Source organism: Anser brachyrhynchus (genome assembly GCF_964034855.1).
Source record: "Anser brachyrhynchus genome assembly, chromosome: 17".
Taxonomy (NCBI): Eukaryota; Metazoa; Chordata; class Aves; order Anseriformes; family Anatidae; genus Anser; species Anser brachyrhynchus.
Window position 1 is genome coordinate 7933339 of NC_137710.1, and position 20040 is coordinate 7953378.

Sequence of the window (20040 nt, forward strand, 5' to 3'; positions counted from 1 at the left end):
TTGGAATTTAATAGAATCTTGGTTTTGAAGGTCAAGCATTAGCTCATTCATTTTACAAAAAAATGCATCCATTTTATATCAATTTCTAATCTTTGGTAGAATTGTGTAGTGCAGATGGCTTAGCCTACAGAAAGAGCTTAGGGAAGTAAGTAGATTCAAGTACAAGGAGTTAGGCGGTTGAGAATGCTCCATTCTAAATTATGCTCTGAAAATCTTTTTTTTTTATGGTCTCTTACAAAATTCTGCTGGAAGGGGGCCTTATTTTGTACAGTCTGCCCTCTAAAAATAAACCAACAGTCTCCGCGTTACTGGAAGCTAGGAAAAGGATCTTTTGGTTTTAAAAAGAATGTGTGGGGATTTTGCATTTTTTCTACCTATTTTATCTAACATTCTTTCTGCATGATGTTTGGGAGCTGAAATACCACTTACACAATTCCAAGGAATAACTTCTGAAGAAAACTAATTATACTATTTCCCATAGCAATGCTTAATATGCAGAGATTGCTACTAAATCTGCTTTTCAGGTCATCCTTCTTTTCTTCACACTTCACCATTTTGACTTTCAATGAGGTAATTTCACCCTTAAGCTCATTAGTTTCCATAGGAAATGAATTATAAAAAATGCTAAGTGTGCCATATGAGGTTTAACATCAAAGACATTTCTAGACACACCATGAATATATGTTGAAGCTAGATTTGGTCTCTGTTGGGTATTCTTTTCAGTCCTGCTGAGTTTCAGTTGCTCGCTTTCGTTAGGTAAGTGTTAGCTTAGGATTTATCTTTTTCCTTGCAATCCAAATTAATCTTCAGTTGTGTAGAATAAGATCTAGTAGCTGACTGCTTGGAATAGTTGAACTCAACGTGTTTAGTTATGACTCATGTGCCCTTCTCGTGGAGGGGAAAAAAAAACAACCCACAGTTAAGAGTAGGATGTTTTATAACCAACTGCTCTTAAAGAAAAGGTAGGTTTCTGAAAGGAAACTTCAGCTCATATTTCTGCTAGCAAGTTATAAATGAATTTTTGTTTTTATTTCCACTGCCACCACCCCCCCATCTACATAGTGACAGTAGTTTAGGTACTACCTAAACCAACCACAATGCTCTGCTTTAACCAAAGTCATGCTGAATTTTAGTCTGTGTCCTTGAGGTTAGGATGCATGAGCTGCATGGTTAATCTTTCATTTCTTCCCATTGAGCCTCCATTCTCAACCATTTTAGCTGCCTGACAGCAAACAAAAAAAAAAAAAAACCAACCTGGCACACAGGATTCTTGTCAGCTTATATAACTTCAAGCTTTTATTTTGAATCTCTTATTTCCAACAATTAAAAAAAAAAAAAAGGAATGCCCACAGTTCTGGTTCTGTGTGGTTTGTTTTTGTTTTGTTTTTGTTGCTTGTTTGTTTTAATGTCCTATTCAATCTATATAACACACTGGCTGGAGGGAGTGCCCAGCATGTTACAGAATATTATTTTTTTTAGTGTACATTATTCAAATCCAATTTTAGTGGGGAAAAAAAACTTTTTGTTAGATCTATAAGATTTTAAGACATAATTTCATTCACAATTGAATAGGAAAATTTTTCTTCCTCTTCAGCAAGTGTTTAGCATGCTTATCCCATTTGCTGCTTAGTTACAGTATGCAAAATAGCACAGTGAAGTGACTGCATTACCACAAAGGTAAAACTGCATCTCAAGTCCACGAGCTGTGAGGTTTTCTCTCATTAAAAAGTTGCAGCGTATCTCCTCTCAAAAGTAATATAGCTGTTAGGAGGAAGTTAAGTGGCACAGAAACATTCCTGTTTAAGAACTAATCCTAGTCAATATTTACAGCTGAAAGCATTAAAGCACTTTATTCCACCCAGAGCTGGGCGGGAGGAGGTGTGGTGGAGAGAATTTCAAAATAGTTCCTCTTTGCTGTAAGAGGAGGAAAATCTCTTTCCTGTTCTTTGCAGGTACAAAATGCAAATACCTCTGTAGCAGGGCATTTCGGTGATCTGCCTAAAAATAATAAGAACTTGAAAAAGCAGGTCAGGAATTTAAGCTTAAGTCTCCCATATGTTGTGCTCCTGGCTGATAAGGGTTGAACGGGAGGGAGGGGATGGTATTCTGTGCATCTGCAGCGGGTGCTGGTTTGGCATTAGGCTTTGCTATCTTTCAGGGGTGTAAGATTTCATCTTTGTATAGTGTAGGATGTCTGCCACCCCTGCTCTGAGAACAAGCAGCATTGTTCAATACTGCATACGGTTCAAGTTCAGGAGAGCCTCTCATCATGCACACGTAGTCCTTGCTGATCATGCGGTGTCCAATTTAGTGTCTCAGGTATAACTGGCTATGTATTGCTACAGCAGGCAATGACAGAAGCGCTACTCAGTGATAAAATGAGCAGTATATGAAAGGAAACCCAAACTCCCACAGAAACCATCCTCTGGCAGCAGTCTTTGCAGATTTAGAAGTCTGCTCTTTGGTTACAAAGGTAGGTAGTAAAGAAAGTCCATGTAAACAACCCCCTTGTTACCTAGCTGGGTTACTGAGGACAAACCAGGATCAAAACCTTGAGTATTTGACTGAGCCATGCAGCAGTTTTTGTGCTCGTTTCATTGCAGCAACTGCAGCAGTAGGGCTGCTGTACTGGTGTACATCACAAGATGGCCTGGTACTCTGGGGCAAGGCATATACAACTTAGTATTGCAGCAAAATAAACTGTGTCATTACATTGCAGAAATGAATAGTTAAACACTCTTTTATTGAAAAAGTCACTTTTCCCAGCCCTTCACACGTAGGTATTGTCAGTAACTGAACACAAATACTTTTCCAAAGTAGATTTTAGTAATTCAGTCTCCAGAAATGTAATAAGTAACATAGCATTGGCTCTGATTTACAATGTGTATGAATTTAACATGGTGGAAGTTATTAGAGTACTGTAGATGTTTAAATATTTTCTTGTCGTAAATATATTAACTCTTCCCTTTGATTCATGTAACATTAATTTAAAAAAACAAAACAAAAAACTTGGAGCCAGACTCTTGTGCTTCAAAACTACTCAACGCAGTCTGGTAATAATAAATGCTGACATTTGTCTGCTGTTCATTTTTGAGTCAACTGCTAAAGGGCATATACGTTTTTACTTCCACTGCTACTAGATGCAAGCCTTATATGTCTATGTAAACAAGTACACAAAATATTAGGCAAAACCTACAATCTTGTGTTGCATATCTCAGACAATAAGTGGCAGATGGAAGCTGTAATAGCAGGTGGAATCATAAATAATTCAGTTAAATATTCCAGGAATCCGACTTAAATGCCTTCACATAGAAGGATTAAGATAACGTGATGCACAGTGTAGCTAATATAGGAGAAGACTTGTATGGGAGATCTCTTTCTGGCACCTGTTTTATGACATGCTGTTGCCTTAGAACAATGTCCTGCATCAGCTGCAAAATACAACTTTATAGGGATTTTTTTTTTAAGAAAACAAAACGATTCAAGTTGCAAAATACAGCTTCATTGGGAGTTTCTTTCATTTAAGAAAGCACAATAATTCTAAGTTGTGGGTTGAATATTCAGGATTCTCTTGAAAAGGCAGGGAAATATCACCAGGAGGCATTAAAATAATGATTGGGTTATTAAAGGCGATAGGACAAGCAGGCTTCCCTTTGGTTCAGTGCTCTATTGAATGTGCTGGATTTGTGATCGGGGGCACAGCTACTTAGTAGTTCATTTTTAAAGAGAATGAGCACTCAAAGTTTGCCACACTTAATTTTGTCTTTTAAGTCTTGCCTGCTAAAGGAAGGGAAATAGTTTCTCTAGTTAATGTGCGTTACCAGTAATAAATAGCTGGTGGATATAGGATCAGAGCAGCTGCAAATATCCAAGTGTTGGATACTGAAGACTATTCCAAGCAAGTATTTCAGTGTTTTTGTACACATGCTCCTGTTGCCATGAGGAGTCACCTTAAAACATAGTGGACTGAAGTGTTTAAGCCTATGTAGATCTAACAAAAATAAAGCTAGTCAGACTTTCTTAGCTCGTCTGCACTCTAAAGAGTTAGGATATGAGAGAGATACTCATGGTCTTTAATATTAGAGATGCTAATGCTTGGTACGCTTTGAGCTAGAGTGCAGAAGTTATGAAATGTTTAAAATTGTTTACAAAACAGTATGCAGACATGCATGATTGAATTCTTACCCTTGGCTTGGCAAGGCTTGAATTGTACAGGCATACCTACGAGCAGAATTTAACTCATAGCTTCTAACAGAAAGACTCAAGTGGTACCACAGTGACAGAGGACTGATTTACATTTCAGATATAAGCCATGATGTAACTGTCTCAGATGACATCCATGTCTCATTCCAGAAAAGATTTTCTGCAGTATGAAATACCTTTTCAGAGGATGCTTCCTTGAATAAAACACATCAAAATTCCATGCAGAAGAATAGGTTTGTTAATGAGCAAAAAGGAAGATGGCATTTGTGCTGTGGTACATATAGCTATAATCCCAGTGCCGACAGGTGGGAAGCAAAGATCACTCTTAACAAAGTTGTGTCCACGTATGGCTACCATGCTTGGCACCACTTCCATTCAGATCATGTGCCTGCTGCCTCTGTTTATGTGAACTGATGGTTCAGTCTTTCTGAGAGCATCATTGGACTGAGGCTTCACATATTGTAGGAGCAGCTAAGGTATCAAAGTTCTGTGAGGTCTCACTAGTATTAGCATCTACTGCCGACAAGCTCTGCTGGTCCCTGGAAGAGTTAGGGGCCTTCACTTGACCTTTGTATAAACCGGGAGACTTTGCCCAAAATGGAAGATTTGACATGAACGTGGCAGAACTGTTGCCCTCAGCAGTCAGAACCACGGGCTGTTTGTCTGGCACAGCTGGTGCATACACAGCATTTTGCTCAGAGAGGTGATCTCCACATTGGTTAAGATGTTCTGCTAAGACCAGAGGCTGCTGATCATCTCCTTCTTCAGAAATAACAAAAACCGGTTTGTTTTTATCTGTTTCTACCACAAGCTCTTTTGTTTTTGAACCATTGACCAAGTTGATTTTCAGGGTGTTGGAGCTCTCTAGAGTATTTGTGGGGCTTTGGCTGTTACCTGGCGATACTACCCCTAGATGTCTTGAGGGATCCAAGGGCCTCACACGTTTGCTGTCAGGGGAACCAGCTAAAAATCCAAAGTAAGGGTTCCCAAACCTGGATTTCTTCAAGTTGCAGGAGCTTAGCTTCCGCTGCCTTTGTGCAGACAGAGTGAGGGGATATGAGGCATTGCTGGCAGATGAGTCAGAGTAAACAGTCTCTGAAGCTCCTTCTATCTCAGTGGCAGAAATCACCTTTCTGGTTGGAACACCATGGGTTCTTGCAGCTGTAGGAAAAGCCTGTACAAAATAATAATAAATTGGTAGACATGCTTTGAAAAGAAACTCTTAAGAAACCCTGTACAAAATAATAATAAATTGGTAGCCATATTTTGAAAAGAAACTCTTAAGAAACATCGATCCCAAGGGAACTAAAAGTTAAAATTCCTTCTTAGGGTAAAGGTAAGATGCTTTCTTTTGCAAAAACCTATGGTATTACCCTAAAAGAAAAAGGAACATCCTCTGTTAACTTTGTAACAATTGCTGTTGGTTTGCTGATAACCATCAGTGAGACCTAGATATCCCTCCCACACCTATGGCCTCCTTGCTATGCAATAGTAATATGTCAAAATTAATGTAAGGTATAGCCAGGAAAAAGGGAATATGTCAGAAATCTCAATGAATGCAGCATTTTAGCAATTCAGGAAAGCCTAAATAAATTACAATATGGTTAGACAAAAGAGTTTCCCGTACACCAAGCAAGATGGTACGGAAAGTGCATTGCGTTTGCAGGTTGGAGAGGCAAAGCAGTAGGCCAAGGGGAAAACATGGCCCATCAGCAAGCGGACAGAGCACAAAACCTGACCACCCCATACTCCTCTCTTAGCAAGACTTACACTGTTGTCAACCAGCTTTGTGAAGGGACTGTTGGTGGTCCAGCTACACCATTTTTTCTGTAACTGTGGTAAGGGAGCCAGGAAGTCATGGAAAGTGCGGGCACTCCATGTGCGTTGTCTGGGATAATGATTTTCCATCTGAATATTCCCCTTCTCAACCGTGTCTGCTCCTACAGCCGTTGGATTAGAATTCAGCCAGTCAGAAACAGAGGCTGGGCTTGTGACACTTCTTTTTAGGTTTTTGTCCTGAAAATAATAAGTAAAGATCATTTACAAAACTTGTTGTGAAAAGGTTTTAAAAACACTTTAAAAATAGGCCTTTAGTGCAAGTGAGTGATTTCTTCAGTGGCTCTTTTCCCAGGACAAGACACAGGAATACAATTTCTACTCATTTCTCTTCCAGTATACTGCATGGGATTCACTGTCTTCACTGGACAGCAGTTTTATTTTGTTTCTTCAGTTTCAGGTTTTACAGTGAATTGGGAATTTTCAGTTATATAAGAAAAAAATCCTACCACTAACTGCATATATCAAATACCTAGAGCTTCATTACACTGAAGATATCTGACAGATTACAGTACTAAACTTCACAGTGCAAAACATAATTCTTCCACTCTGCTAGGCTCTTGGTAGGCTCCAGATGTGTTTTGTCAAACAAAACTCCAAGGGGGGGATGAGGCCCACTGGATGAAATCCAGAAGCAAGCAACAAGAGACTCAGAAGTCTAAAAAAATGCATGATTCAGGAGGAAAGACTAAATTAAGTGGTGCTCTTCAGTCTGAGTTAGGGAAGAATCAAGAGAATACAAAGAATTAAAACAAAGAGAAAGGCAGTAATCTGTTCTCGATGTCTGTGGTGAGTGGAACAAGAGACATAAGGCCAAGAGTAGAGCCAATTTCACATAAGAAATGTTTTTTCAGGTGGAAAACATGTTTTAGCAGGAGAATAAGATGTCTAGACAGGTGTAAAATTGGCATCATCAGGAGCTGAGCACATAAAACCATTCTCACCATCTTTGCATATGAGCAGAATTGCTCTGTTGAATTCACCTGTTGTTCATATAAGCCTCCTGTTTCACAACACTATATGTATTTTTAATTTTCAGCTGTGTGAATATGACTGTCATGAGAAGAATGCAACATCCACATTCCCACAGTTTATGCAGTCCTTAAAGAGGCTCTGAAATAAATCCCACCATGTCCTGGATTTAAAAGTCCTGAGAGACCAAAAGCTTGTCATTTGTTGTTTCTGATAAACAGAATCTCCTAAGTTTCTACAAATCAAAGAAAGTATTTAGTTATGATGTCATACTGGAAAAGGATGGGCAGAGACAAGAATGAGCTTCTCTGTAGGAAGCTGGCAGAGGGTGTATTCAGGCTCCAGATAAATTTGTTTCAATATTGAGCTCCTAGTCTCAGATTTGATTAAAGTAAGAAACTTTATTTATACATTTATAATCCAGCTGTCTTCTCCTCAGAAGCCTTTTCAGGCTGTCTCAGGGTTTATTATTTTGATGGTTTTGAGACAGATGTACTGGGAACAACTGTCGAGATGAATAATGTATTTTCTAGATTTCTGAAAATCTTTCAGAAAAAAAAAAAAGTGATTCTTAAACGTCCATGATAGTACTCTGCTAGTCTTTACTCAAACCTGTTCCTCTGGAACTTGTCTGAATAGAAGTAACAGGTCATAGGTGTAAATTAGCCAAAGGCTGAGCGATGACTTAAACCAAACAGGACTTAGAAAGCCATGACCCTCCTGGGGACACTGTGTTCCTCAGAAGCCACCTTAAAGACACTGGTTCCTCTTGCATCATCAGCCCTGCCCTCCATTTCCTCACACTAGTCCCCATACAGAGAGGTGTGGTTGCTATCTCAGCTGTTACCTTCTGACAGGGGACTGATTTCATCAAATGGATTTTAAAAGCTAAAAAGCAAAAGCCAATTTATGACTGTTGCCTGCCTAGCAGAGCTGAGGATCACTCTTACTGAGAGGCGTAGAACCAAGAGGCCACCATTTCTCAGTAAAAAGATTTGGATTTTTTTTTTTTAAACGAAAACTCTTTGCTGTTTGCTTTGTCTAGATGAGCATTTTGGGTGAGATGAATCTGAAGACATCATTTACTGTGCTGTACAGGCTCAGCATTTCACTGGTCTTTTCACATGCAGATTACTTCTTGGGCCCTGCCAAGAGAGCAGCTAGGCCCCAGCAGGTAACTCATCCTACTCGCCCAGTGTAGGGGCGCAACACAAACACTGTGTACCTACCCTCTGCAGGGCTCAGAGACAAAAATCAGGAGCTGGATGGCCAGATTCATCATACACCCTAAAATACACATCTAGAAATGTAACTGTGAACATAAATCATCTTTATGTCTAATATTTAGTAACCCAATTAGCCTGAAGATAACACTTAAGTGCAGGTGTGCAAATCACCTGCTGGGCTCAATTTCCACCCCAGTCAGAGAGGATAGTCTTCAGCTGTGCTGAAAAAGCCAGTGCTTTTTTAAAGGTGGTCTTTCATGGAACCTGTTTTTTTTGTTTGTTTGTTTGTTTTTGATCCTTTGGAGGTTTGGCTGAGAGCGCTGTAAAAAGGATATCACTGAGAAGGAGCAGTATCCTTGGTCAATATTGTGGTAAATCAATTTAATTCTGTGCATTATGTTCAGTTAGAGTTGCTGTAACACTATATTATATGTGTGTATATAGACATACATCCTCTGCTGGCTTGCTCGTAGAAGGCATGGTATAAAAGAAATGTTTTGCTTTAAGTGTGTTCTTCATTCTGACTAAAGTAGGGGAAAGAAGAAGAGAAACAGGTTTCCTCTCTGTCTAGAAGCTGTATTTGTAAGTGGCTGCCACCAGGTGAAGCTCTCTCCACTGGAAAGAAGGAGCAAGGAGCACTGGGGTTCAAGGGTGTCTGATTTGGGTATTTGGGTACCAATACAGTTCACGTGCCCTGCTCCTCAGAAGGAAATGTGCTTGGGCAAGGGAAGACACCAGATTTTCTTCTGTGTATGTGTGTGTGTTAATCAGTGCAGTTGACTGGAGGGGAAGCTTTAGCATGTGACTTGCAATAGTGTAGGAAAATTCTGACTAGCCTGACCCCCTGGCCAATATGCTAATCAAGTGTAGGGGTACTGGCTGCTTTTGTTCCATAAACTGTGACAGTATTGTGTGGACTGGTCCTACAGTCCACTGGCAGACCATTGCATTGTCACCTATAAGGTCCAAGGTAGACTTCTGAATTTGATCTTATCTAAGCTGGGAAGATGCTGGCTTGAGGGATCACAGCCCACATAAGTTCAAAGCAGCTCAGCCTGATGGTCAGGAGAACTGCCTGGTTAGTTCACTACCATTTCTGCAAGCAAGAAGTGTTAAGTGAAGGGATATGACAAGTGCTTTTCAAGAAGGACATCCTGTGGCTTGTTGGGCTTCTAGAGATGCCCAAGAGCATTCCTACCTGTATTCTGTAGGTGGTAAAGCTCAGCCCACTGGCTCCAGGTCCAGCAGAAATAATAAACACTTCATCGCTCCCTGTCTCAGTGGTCACTGCGGAGGTGGAAGAGGGCACATCTGGGTCAGTATCCTGTGGAGACCGTTCTATGCTGCCTCCGCAGGAAGTGACTGAGAAAAGAAAATCCATAAAGACTGCTTGGGAGAGTCCAAAACATCTGTTCCCGACTTATCTATGATAATCCCTCCTCCCTCACCTTTGCTTCTCTCCCCAGATAAACTAGACCCGTGTCTGGCTGTTGCACTAGTCAGAACAAAACACAAGCCAACAGTTTGCTTTCCTGAAACTACAAGCCTTTAAAAACAAAACAAATGGTAGTGGGTGAGGGAAAGAAAGAAACACCCTTGGGTCTGCTGTCTAATAAAGCCAGATCCAAACTGAAATCCCCCATACTAAATGCATAAGGTTTTTCTGCAGATCAGAAACTTGCAGAGTTTCTTAACTCGTTCTTTATTTGTTGTTACTCATTCCTATTAATAGTGAACTTTGATTTTTGTCACAAGTGTTTACAAGTCCTTTTTGCTTGAGCCCTGGCGATGCTGCTCCCTCAGGCAGCCCTATGTTCCAGGCATTGCCATAGGTGTATGTGCGTGTTTGCATCTGCAAGGTCTGTACTTTAGGCCCAGGCCAGGAGAGCTCTGGCTTCTGGCCATAACCTTCTTAATGACTCTTGGCAGAACAGAAATAGCTTTTTAGGAAGATATCCACGTGAGAACTGTGTATAAAAGCTGATGGTTTAGTGGGAAACTGATGGTGTGTTGCAGCGCACCATGTGCGCCATGAAGTGGCTCCTTGTTGGCATCTGACCAAAAGGTGCACTTACAGGATTCTGTGACTCAAGATTTCAACAAGTGACAATGTCTGCAGCTTGGCTGGAGGACTCCCTGTTCTTGTTCTGGAAACACACTGTGAGGTAAATGTCATCTAAAGCAGTCTCATCCATAATGCCCTGCAGAAAAATTTAGCTCCGGGAGTCAAAGTTGTTCAAAGCCAATGTAAGCATTGTAAAACCCATCCTTATCCAGACAAGGTTAGACACAGGGCAGATGAAAGTCTTCCACAGTTCGTGGATGATTATAAGCTGTGGTTGTAGCAGCCTGAAGCAGACACATTAGCGTTGCTAATGCAGTGCCTCTGCAATGCTCTGTGCTATGACAGCTTCTGCTGGCGGTGTCCCGGAGCTGTGCCTGTGTGTGTTCCTTGCCAGGGCAATTGCCCTACCAGTGAGGGGGGAGAGCAGCAAGGGATATTCCCACAACAAAGCCTTTCTGCTGTGAAGTAGCTCTCCAGCTGTGCCTGGGCGAGACGGGGAGGAGGATGGCAAGGAAGAAATGGTCTGATTAGCAGGCCGAGGCCTACAGGGTGCCCTGACCCGCCCCTGCCGGTGCGCCGCACTTACCCGCCTGCTCCCGGCTGACAGAGTGGTTGTTGTTTTCATTCTCCCGACTTGGCACCACGAGCTGGAGCTCATTGATATCAACGGCGGAGTTCTGGATCCCGTTCTACAACTCAGAACATGCCCCAGTAAACATCGTCAGATAAACAGTGCAACAGCCAATATGAAAGAGAGAAACAGAAATTGCTGAAGCCATTAGCACTAACCTCCTGGTCACTGCATGCGTTGGATGAGCTCCTTTTGGGGCACGTTCTCTGCCTGAAAAGGAGAGACAGCAACAACAACAAGAAGCCCACAAGTGAGTTAAACCCAGAGAAGGGAAGGTCTCGGCTGTGCTCTTCCTGCAAGGGTGGCCTAGCAGGTTACAAGCTGTTCGGCCTACAGGAGCATCCAAAACACTTGCCAAGGCTCAAGGCCTGTAGGCCGGGGGAAAGACTGATATGCTCATGTAGTGGAAATTCTGCTGAAGAGGAGAAGAATCTGTCTTCTTCCCATGATCACCACAAAAATGGGAACAGAGTTCAGACCTCTTCAAAGTCTTACTGGCCTTCCCCCCACAGTCTGTTCCTTGATGTCAGTAACTAAATAGCAGAACTGAAATCCTTCCTTTGGTCTGAGCAGTGACATTGTTCTTATCCTGTTATACAGAGTATTTCATCTGCGTAGTTGGTATTGCATGCTGGATTATATTTAGCAAGCAGAGAACATAAAATGTTCATCTGTATGACCATTTTATTAATGGAAACTGCTATGGCAGATGGTTACCAGCTAAATGTGCCTGTTGGGATGAAGGGAAACAATCATATTCTTAACAATTTTTATTTTTTTTTTAAGTTTTACTAAATCCAACATTATGAAACAACTAGTGTTATTTACATTTTGGATGAGTAAGATGTAAACATGTCATGAAGACAGGCTGAACACAATCATGACTGAAGCAAGTATATTTTATTTTGGTGTACAGCAGTTCTTCATGGGACAGTGCAGAAACACACAGGAGTGTTAATATATGATGTGACCTGTGTTACTATTTTTCCTTACTAACTGTGCTGTTGGCTGGCATATTTCCTCTTGCTGGCTTCCATACAAGGTTTGTGGTGGTGTCTTTTAAATGATGTGCTGAAGTCAAGATTTCAGGCACCATTTCATTATTGCTTCTCTCTAAGACTTGGGGGCTAAGAGGCCACTTGATGAGTCTGGCCAGGAGTCAGCATCTGCTCCATTTCAGGCATAAGGTTTCATTTCTTCACCATATCATTGGAACTCTTTAAAAAATGGTTATTGACTGGCAAGTGAAATGATAGAGGGGAAAAAAAGCATGATGTGTCGCCAGGACTATTCCTAATGAATACGGAGGAGACTACAGAAAGAGGAGAGCAAGTCGGCACTTCAGACTTTAATTCAGAAGGACTCCAGATGGATAGCTGTTACTCCAGGAAGCAAGATCACATCAGTTGCCACATGGGCTTTGCCACGGTATGCAGGGCTGCCTTAACTCAGTGGTTTGGGGAGAGGGAGCAGCGAGAGATTTCTGAGAAGTGTTGTTTCCTAATTGGAAGATCAAGATCAAGCCAAGCAGGAAATACTCATGAGTAGAACATGCATATGTAAATATGCCCCCCCACACACACACATGCACACGCACACCAGAAGTTCTTATTAGCCACCAGAACTATTTAAGCAGGAGAGACTGAGTAAAACATGACCCAAAATAATGAATTAGCATAGTGGTCAAGGCATTCAGGTAGATAGTGTGAGAACTACATGCAGTTTCCTGCTTTTTCCATATCACGTTCATATTTTCTTCTCTTACCATATTCCTACTCTTTCCTGCTAAAGCCCATTTACTCAAATCTCAGAATCATAAATATTCTTGTTTCAAACAACTGGTGTGTTACAAACATTTATTGAAATATTACCACCTAAGGACTGAAGACCAAAAAGGGAATGTTCTCTTTCAAGAAAAATAAATAAATTAGCACATATTTCTTCTGCACTGAACACCGGGCCTTGTCAACCCAGACTTGTTAGTAAACTGGATGGTCTCACTTCCAAGTTTATTTGAACTCTTAATGTGACAAACAAGATGCTCAAATCCTTGGAAACATGACTGAAAATGTGTTCCTCTGAGTCCTATATACAGATGTCCCATTTATAAGATATTCATATTCGCTGGGACAAAGCTGAAAAGATGAAATATCCATTATAAAAGTCTCAGCAGCTGACAATTGATAAACTAGGATAAACAGTGCAAGTTCTGCACTAAGAAATGTCAATATCTTACACTGATCTGGTTCTTTTCCATTTTTTATAAATGTGCTTTACAATATTTAGCAGGCACCATAGCTACCTTGAAAGCCACACTGCAGTTTGGCAGAATGAACCAGAGGGACAGTAAGGTGTTGCCAGTTTTCCAGAAAATATCAGTTTTCTGTGCAAGGACAGTAGAAGAAGGGAGAACAGGAGAGGGAAGAGTCCTGTTCCTCCCAAGGTTTAAATTAGGATAGCAAAGTGTAACTGCTTGAAATATCCCCTATCTAACTTCTTCCTTTATCGTGCTTTGGGTATTGAGTGTCTTATTTCCAACAAACGGTTTGATTTACTGTCAAAAACTAACGCACACCAAGGCTAAGGATTTCTAGATTAGGCCAACAAAAAGTTCTGGTGGAAACTTGAGATTTTTTTCTTTCTATTCAGAGCTGCAGCTAAAGCGCCTGGAGAGATGCTCTAATTTGCAAGACTTGAGCCAGTGGTCTTTAGTTCTCTCTCCAGCTGCACTGCACCTCCCATGGCATGCTGCAGTGCCTGGCCACCAAGTAGATCCGTGATTTAGATCAGTGCATAGCTCATGCATATAAAATACCCAATGTGCAAATATAACAGTTTTCATCATTTAAAAGAAGGTGCATTTTTTAAAAGCTGCTTAAACCTTCCCAAGTAAACCAAAAATTTAAGTCTGTTGAAAGCTTTGAGAAAATTGCCCTGTGCTCCCCCGCAGGCAGCTCCTTCTATGTCCAGCCATCTTATGTTTCTAACTAAACTAGCCTCTTGTAGAGAGACAGGAGCAGAGGACACATCTACAAACAGGCAGGTTGGGGTTTCTGGGTTGTACTTAGTATGAGGATGGCAGAGAAAAGCTCTGGTTTTAGCCCAGAAGCGACTAGGATCCTCTAGGAGGGTGTCGTAGGAGGAAGGAGAAGTTCCATCCCCAGGTGAAGATCAGGCTGCAGGCAGGGCAGCTTGTATGGAGTGAAATGGCAGCGCATGACAACGTGATGAAATAGCTGTACGTGTAGACGGGTTGTAATTGGAAACAGGTCACTGGCAGGCTATGCAGATGTAATATGCAGTTGCAATCCATGGATTGCAACCATTGAGCAAAAGTCTGGCTGCGCTGGACAGGATTAAAATTAAATAAGGTAGATGTGTCTCTTGTTTTTGGGGCTTGGGAAAGAAAATAAAAAATACCCCATTGCTTGAGCCAGGCCTCATGGCCAAAAGTAATTAGAATTATTGGCCAACTAACAACTGAAGCTTTCATTTCCTCCCCAAACAGCAAACAAAAGCTGCAGTGTGGCGGAGACTTGGAGTTTCCCCAGAGAGCTTTGCCCTGGCTGAATGCAATGAGCCTGAGCAGACACTGCTGACGACTTGGTGCATCAGAGTGGCAGTAGTTGCCAAGCCTGGCCTGGGCCATTTCTAACCCTGGCAAAGCTAATCCCCTGCTACTTTTAGCTGAGCAAGAGCAGCAGATAGAAATGGTAGAATCGCAGCTAAATGCCAATGTGGTACCAGAGGAGCAAGCAGAGCACGAAGAGAAGTGAAAGGCAAGTTTACGGGGCAAAGAGCCTGTGGGTTACTCTTGGCATCTCCTTTGCAATGGCATATTCCAGCCAGGGTAAGTACTGTCATGCCTCAGAGAGCCGGTCGCATTTCTGAATGTGTTGTGTTATTAAAGCATCTTCACTTCTTCCCTCAGCCCACCCCTTGCAGTCTTGACATTTTTGGCAATGAGGACAAGCTATGGCTAAAACACTCCTGACACCTGATTTCAAGCCCCTATTTAGGGCAAGAAGCATAAAATAGAGTTTGGTGGTCTCAAACTGAAAGAAGGTTAGATGTGCTTAATGGTCTCTGCAGTCTTATTCTAAACTTTGTTTTTAGAAAAAAAAAACAAAACCTCCACAGCTGGAAAGTGTAGGCGAGCTCCAACCAGCGCCAGTGGTGCTGGGGCCAGAGACAAATATCCTTAAAGCAGTTAGGGCAGGAAAGAGCGAAAAAGAATTTTCCAGTGCAGCCTAAGTGACGTGCTCAGCACAGGTCATGGCATTGCTTCCACACCACGGATCTCACAGGGTTTAAGTCTAACAAGAAATAAAAGTAATCAAGGCCTCCCTGGAATACTGTGCAGGGAACAGGCAGCTGGCATAGCAAAGAGCCTTTCACGAGACTAAAGGACTAGGGATAGTTCTCTCTATATACAGTCAATATCTGACAGATATTTTCCTTCCTTTTTTTTTTTTTTTTTTTTTCAAGATGTCCCCAGTGACCAGAACATATAACATTTGGGGGGGAAGCATTGTTTTCTCTGTCAGTCAACTATAGAACATTACTATGTTTTGTAAATATCTGAGAAGCAAAAAGCCAAATCGTACATGTGAGCAGCATGCCCTGACTTTCTGAGCAGCCTGCACAGCACAAATTACAGACAGTGGAATCTCACATTGATTTACTTTGGTTTGAATAATACTCAGCTTCATGGATAGCTGCAGTGAAATTAAATAGGGAAAATGGAGCAAGAACAGCCTACTCAACATGTGTATTAGCAAGACTGCTGCCATAGCAAAGGCAGCATGTTTCTGCCGCTTTTGAAGTTTGGCAAGGGTATAAAAATGAAGTATTTAGTATCTGGAAGACATTTTCCACCAGACGTTTTCCTTTAGAGCTAGCAAAAAAATTGTGGTCTAAATTAGTATTCTGCAAGCTCTTTAAAAAGGAAAAAGGTTAGTTAGATGTAACACATGCAAGTTTAACTCTTGCAACTATGAAAAGCCCAGACCCTGAAAGCAGGAATTTCTATATACAGCAAGGGAGATTATATTTAAGCTCCACCACCTTGCCCACATTTTCTCATTCTCAGTACAGTGATGGCCTATATTTTGTATTTATTCAGCACAGCTAGAAATGCAGCCTCCAAAAGGACAAGGAAAACAAATTTCCTTTATCAAACCAACCTCAGCTACTAGACGTTGCTGGGCCATCCTGAGAACTTTTGTGTTGGAGGATCCAAAATACTTGAGGTAGAAGATACAGGAAGAGGGGACAGACCAGTTGAATGCTGTCACTGTGAAACAAACGCTATTACTAATACCCAGGCACTCCTGGCACTCCAGAGCCCACAGGGCTCTGCTGAGCCCTACAAGGGGCAGTATTTGTTTCAGTTTGCCTGATGTTTCCATTGCAGTCAAAATATTTGAAAAAATACTGTTTGTTTTGACAAAAACCTGGGGAGCTTGTGCTTTGTTTTGAACTTGTTGGAAGGAGAAGAAAAAAGGCAATGTTTTTACAGAAATGTTTTCACTAGAGTTAGTAAGAAAAATGCAAACGTGCTGGGGGGGTGGAGAAGCTTTCTCCTGATAGATATATCAGGAGAAAACAAATAAAAGCAATTGACTGGAGAGGACTGCTTTCATCACTGGCTGGTTTTAGCTGTTTAACTGGTTAGCATCAGGACCTGGAAACCAGCCACCCAGGCTAACCTTAAGCTCACTTGGCCAAGTCATTTCAGATGACCTTTGTGGACAGGCACAGATACCACAGCACAGCTCGTGGCTCTTCCCCTAGCAGTGACTGGGATGTGTAGGTAACTGCTTACCTCATGAGGTGCATTAGAATTTCAAGGTCTCAGAGTCGCTTGAATAAAATTTGCTTCCAATTGGAAAATGCTAGTTAATGTAGGTAACCACATGTTAATTCCAAGTGGAAGTATTTTAGTTGCTATTTACTTTTCTGCAGAGTGTTAATGTGCAGTGCTTGGCCTGCTTGGGATACTCAGGAAAAGGTGATCTCTGTTCTGCATTTGTCCCCAATGCACCTAGTGTCCCAAAACTGAGAAACAAGTAGCAAAAGCAAATAATGACCAAGAAAGTCCTCACTTTCCAGGTGTTTCTGCAGGAAAAATAAAATAGATTGGAGGCAGTGGAGCTGTAGATCTGGGAAAGAAAACTGTGGAGCATGTGGCAGGAATAGAATCTGGCTTTGATTTCCTCTGTAGCCACGCACTAATGTACTTAAAGGACAGCAAGCATTAGAAGAGCAAAGGAAATGTATATTTGTTTTCTGGTCTTTCCCATCATGTACAGATAATGTCACATGCTTCAAAGGCTCAGACATGCATCATCTTACCTGCAAGCTATGCAGAGGGCAGAGAGCAAAGCCAGTGCAAAGAAGACGGTCCCTGTTAAAATTGCCAGCATCATCATGTTTTCCTTTCTTTCCTGCCTCACAGCATCTACAGTGTTGGGTTCAGTGATGTTCTTGTATTCAAAGAGCATTGCAAAACCTCGTCCCCGGTCAGTGGTGGTAATTAGCTCCATGATAACCTCAACCATTTCCAGAGATGAACCAAAGACCATGGTCTTGTTTAAAGGTGAATTTGGTCCACAGAAGCGAGACGAAAAAGTGATGAGATCAGAAACATACAATACATCATGGGGACAGACATCCACTGCTGACTGTGGGCTGGAGGAGATTTCCACTGGCAGTACTGTCGTGGGGAGAGTCCAGCTCTCTCCCAAAACTTCATCTCTCTCACTAGCAGCTAGGCGGGCAAGCAAAATTTTGCCTTTCAAATCTTCCTCTGTTTCTTGGTCACTGATATTTTGTCTCTGCATCGTGGCACCACTCGCCACAGAGAATGGCAGTTCTTCTGTTTGGGTCTTGGTGATCCCTTTGGGTTCCTTCATCTGTTTAGACTGGTTTTCTTCAGATGCTTGTTTGGCTTCATCTTTCTTTGAGGCAGCTCCTGGAAATTGTTCCAGGTGACCAGAAAGCTCTTTTGACTGATCTCCTGTGCTGCTCAGATTCTGAGCCACCTTCGACATCCAGGTCTGGAGAGAGGATTCTGTGGTATGGAGAGCGAAGTCCAGGTTTTCCTCAGGAGGGGGCATGTCCTTACTTTCCGTTACAGCAGGGGCTGAAAAGCCATCCCAGGAGGGTGGAGTTTCACTAGAGCTTTCAAAAATGTCAAAGTCAAAAATTTCCAAGATGAGATGGGTTCTCATGGGAATGAAAAATTGCCAAACGCAGTGTGTCCCTGGGTAGTAGTTGTTTGGAAAACCTGGTGATAAAATCAGGCCTCTTTCCATCGATTCCACAACTGCACCACAGGAATAATATACCTGGGAAATTAAACAAATAAGCTTACATCTTGCCAGAGACAATATACAGGATGCAGCCTCCTAGACCTACTGAAGGTCCTATCCTTCCCCGTTAGTGACTGGTATAAGAGCCTCAAGAAATGGGAATTCATTAAGCTCATAAAAGTCTGTCTTCTACTTTCACATTTAGAGCATTTATCTCTCATATGGACAGCCATTCTTAAAGACCGTGCAAGTGTATATGGAATAATCAACCTCTGCAGAAATGTAATCTAGATAAGCAATTAATTTCCATTCCTTTTTCTATTACTGATCATAATAGCATCAATTTCTGCTTTTGGCTAAGAGGTGTTCCCAGGTTATTGATTACTGAATACATTACTTGCTGACATACAATTTTTTCACCGCACAAATGTGTCATCCTAAATGGCTTGTTGTATGTTCAAAATCTTAAGAAGCTAAAGAAAAACTGTCACCACAGTATCTTGAACTCTGTGTTATTTTCATTACAAAACCATTTTTTCAAATGTAAAAAGGCCCTTGCAGTGATTATTACGCATGATTCATGCAACCAACTCATCCTCTGTTTCAAAGACATTGTCTTATTTACTTCAATAAGCAGTAAAATTTGGGTGGTTGTTATTGGGTAAATTGTACTTCAAATGCAAAGCCTCTCAAAATAGTGATAGCAGATACCAGCTCTCACTAGCAAATTAGCAATCAACATGCATTTTGTGTAACAGTGATAGTCCAATGTGAAATATGTTATTTCTTCTTTCTCCATAAATAGTCTTCACAGTCCAAAGAGGACTCTCCGTAAATGGTTGTGCTACCTACCATTTTGCTTGTTCTCTAAAGGTGTATGAGGCTGTTTTCCGCGTATCATGTTTACAATGACCTTCTCCCAAAGATGCTCTCAGAGCCTTTTTTCAAGATTCTTTCATAAATTTGGAGAGCAAAGAGCCCTGTCTCTGCCTTGGGCAATTGTTTTTGAAAAGGAGAAATAATAAGTCAGAAGTACTTAGGTCACAAGCCTTATCTAGGGTCACGTGTTTACTAGCATTAATTGGAAGACAAAGGGAAGGCTTTGGGGGTTTGTTTTTCTTTTTTATTATTATTATTGGAAATGATTAGTCGTCTTGGTCTGTTATCTATTTAAACACAAAGGAAGTTTGGCAGTAGAACAAACAAAGCTTATGAAGTCCATATAAAGCCACAAAGATCAAAATACTCAAATTTTTTTTCTCATGCTCCTTTCCTTTGGCCCATATTGAAATGGAAAGAAAAAAAAAATGCAATGCCAAATGTTAAAAGCCCTTAAGTAAAAACAAAAAGCCAGACCTGTTCTGCAAGGCATGAACTTTGTTTTCCAGCAGGTGCTTTTCATATTCAGAGTAATTTCAGGGTAGATGTCAGGGTGGCAATAAAAGAGGACCAAAACAGCAAAGTGGGTAGAAATTGTTTTCCGTACTACAGATTGAAATCCAATCTTTGACTTTTAAAAGTGTCACTTAAATCAAAGGTTGTGCTAATTATAGTGGAATAAACTACGGGCTTCTAACTTAAGGCACCTGGACTATGGCTTGAAGTCTCAAGTGGAAAAGAAACCATATTCATGCACCCAGATCATATTATTTTCTGTGAATGCTTTAGGTGCCCCACAGCATGTAATGCCAAAATAGGTAAAGAGAAATTTACAGATCTTTCCTCTAGGAGGTAATTTGTTGTTGTTGTTCTGATCTAAATTAGTTAATTCATGGTAAAAATTCAGCTGAG

The 20040-nt window shown here is 41.2% G+C and overlaps 1 protein-coding gene across 3 annotated transcripts in view; it reads right to left on the reverse strand.

Moving 5' to 3' along the window:
• Positions 1-2726: 2726 nt before the first annotated feature.
• Positions 2727-20040, reverse strand: part of LOC308179489 (uncharacterized protein) — a 33393-nt gene continuing 16079 nt past the window's right edge. For 2 of the 3 annotated variants that reach the window (XM_080559725.1, XM_080559727.1), the window contains 6 exons: positions 17291-18285; positions 11092-11143; positions 10889-10991; positions 9436-9599; positions 5974-6219; positions 2727-5377 (listed from right to left, as the gene is read on the reverse strand). In XM_080559725.1, coding sequence (XP_080415851.1) covers positions 4640-5377; positions 5974-6219; positions 9436-9599; positions 10889-10991; positions 11092-11143; positions 17291-18285 — 2298 coding nt within the window. In that variant the 3' untranslated portion in view covers positions 2727-4639. The remainder of the gene's footprint in view (positions 5378-5973; positions 6220-9435; positions 9600-10888; positions 10992-11091; positions 11144-17290; positions 18286-20040) is intronic. The other variant, XM_080559726.1, reaches the window with a different exon arrangement.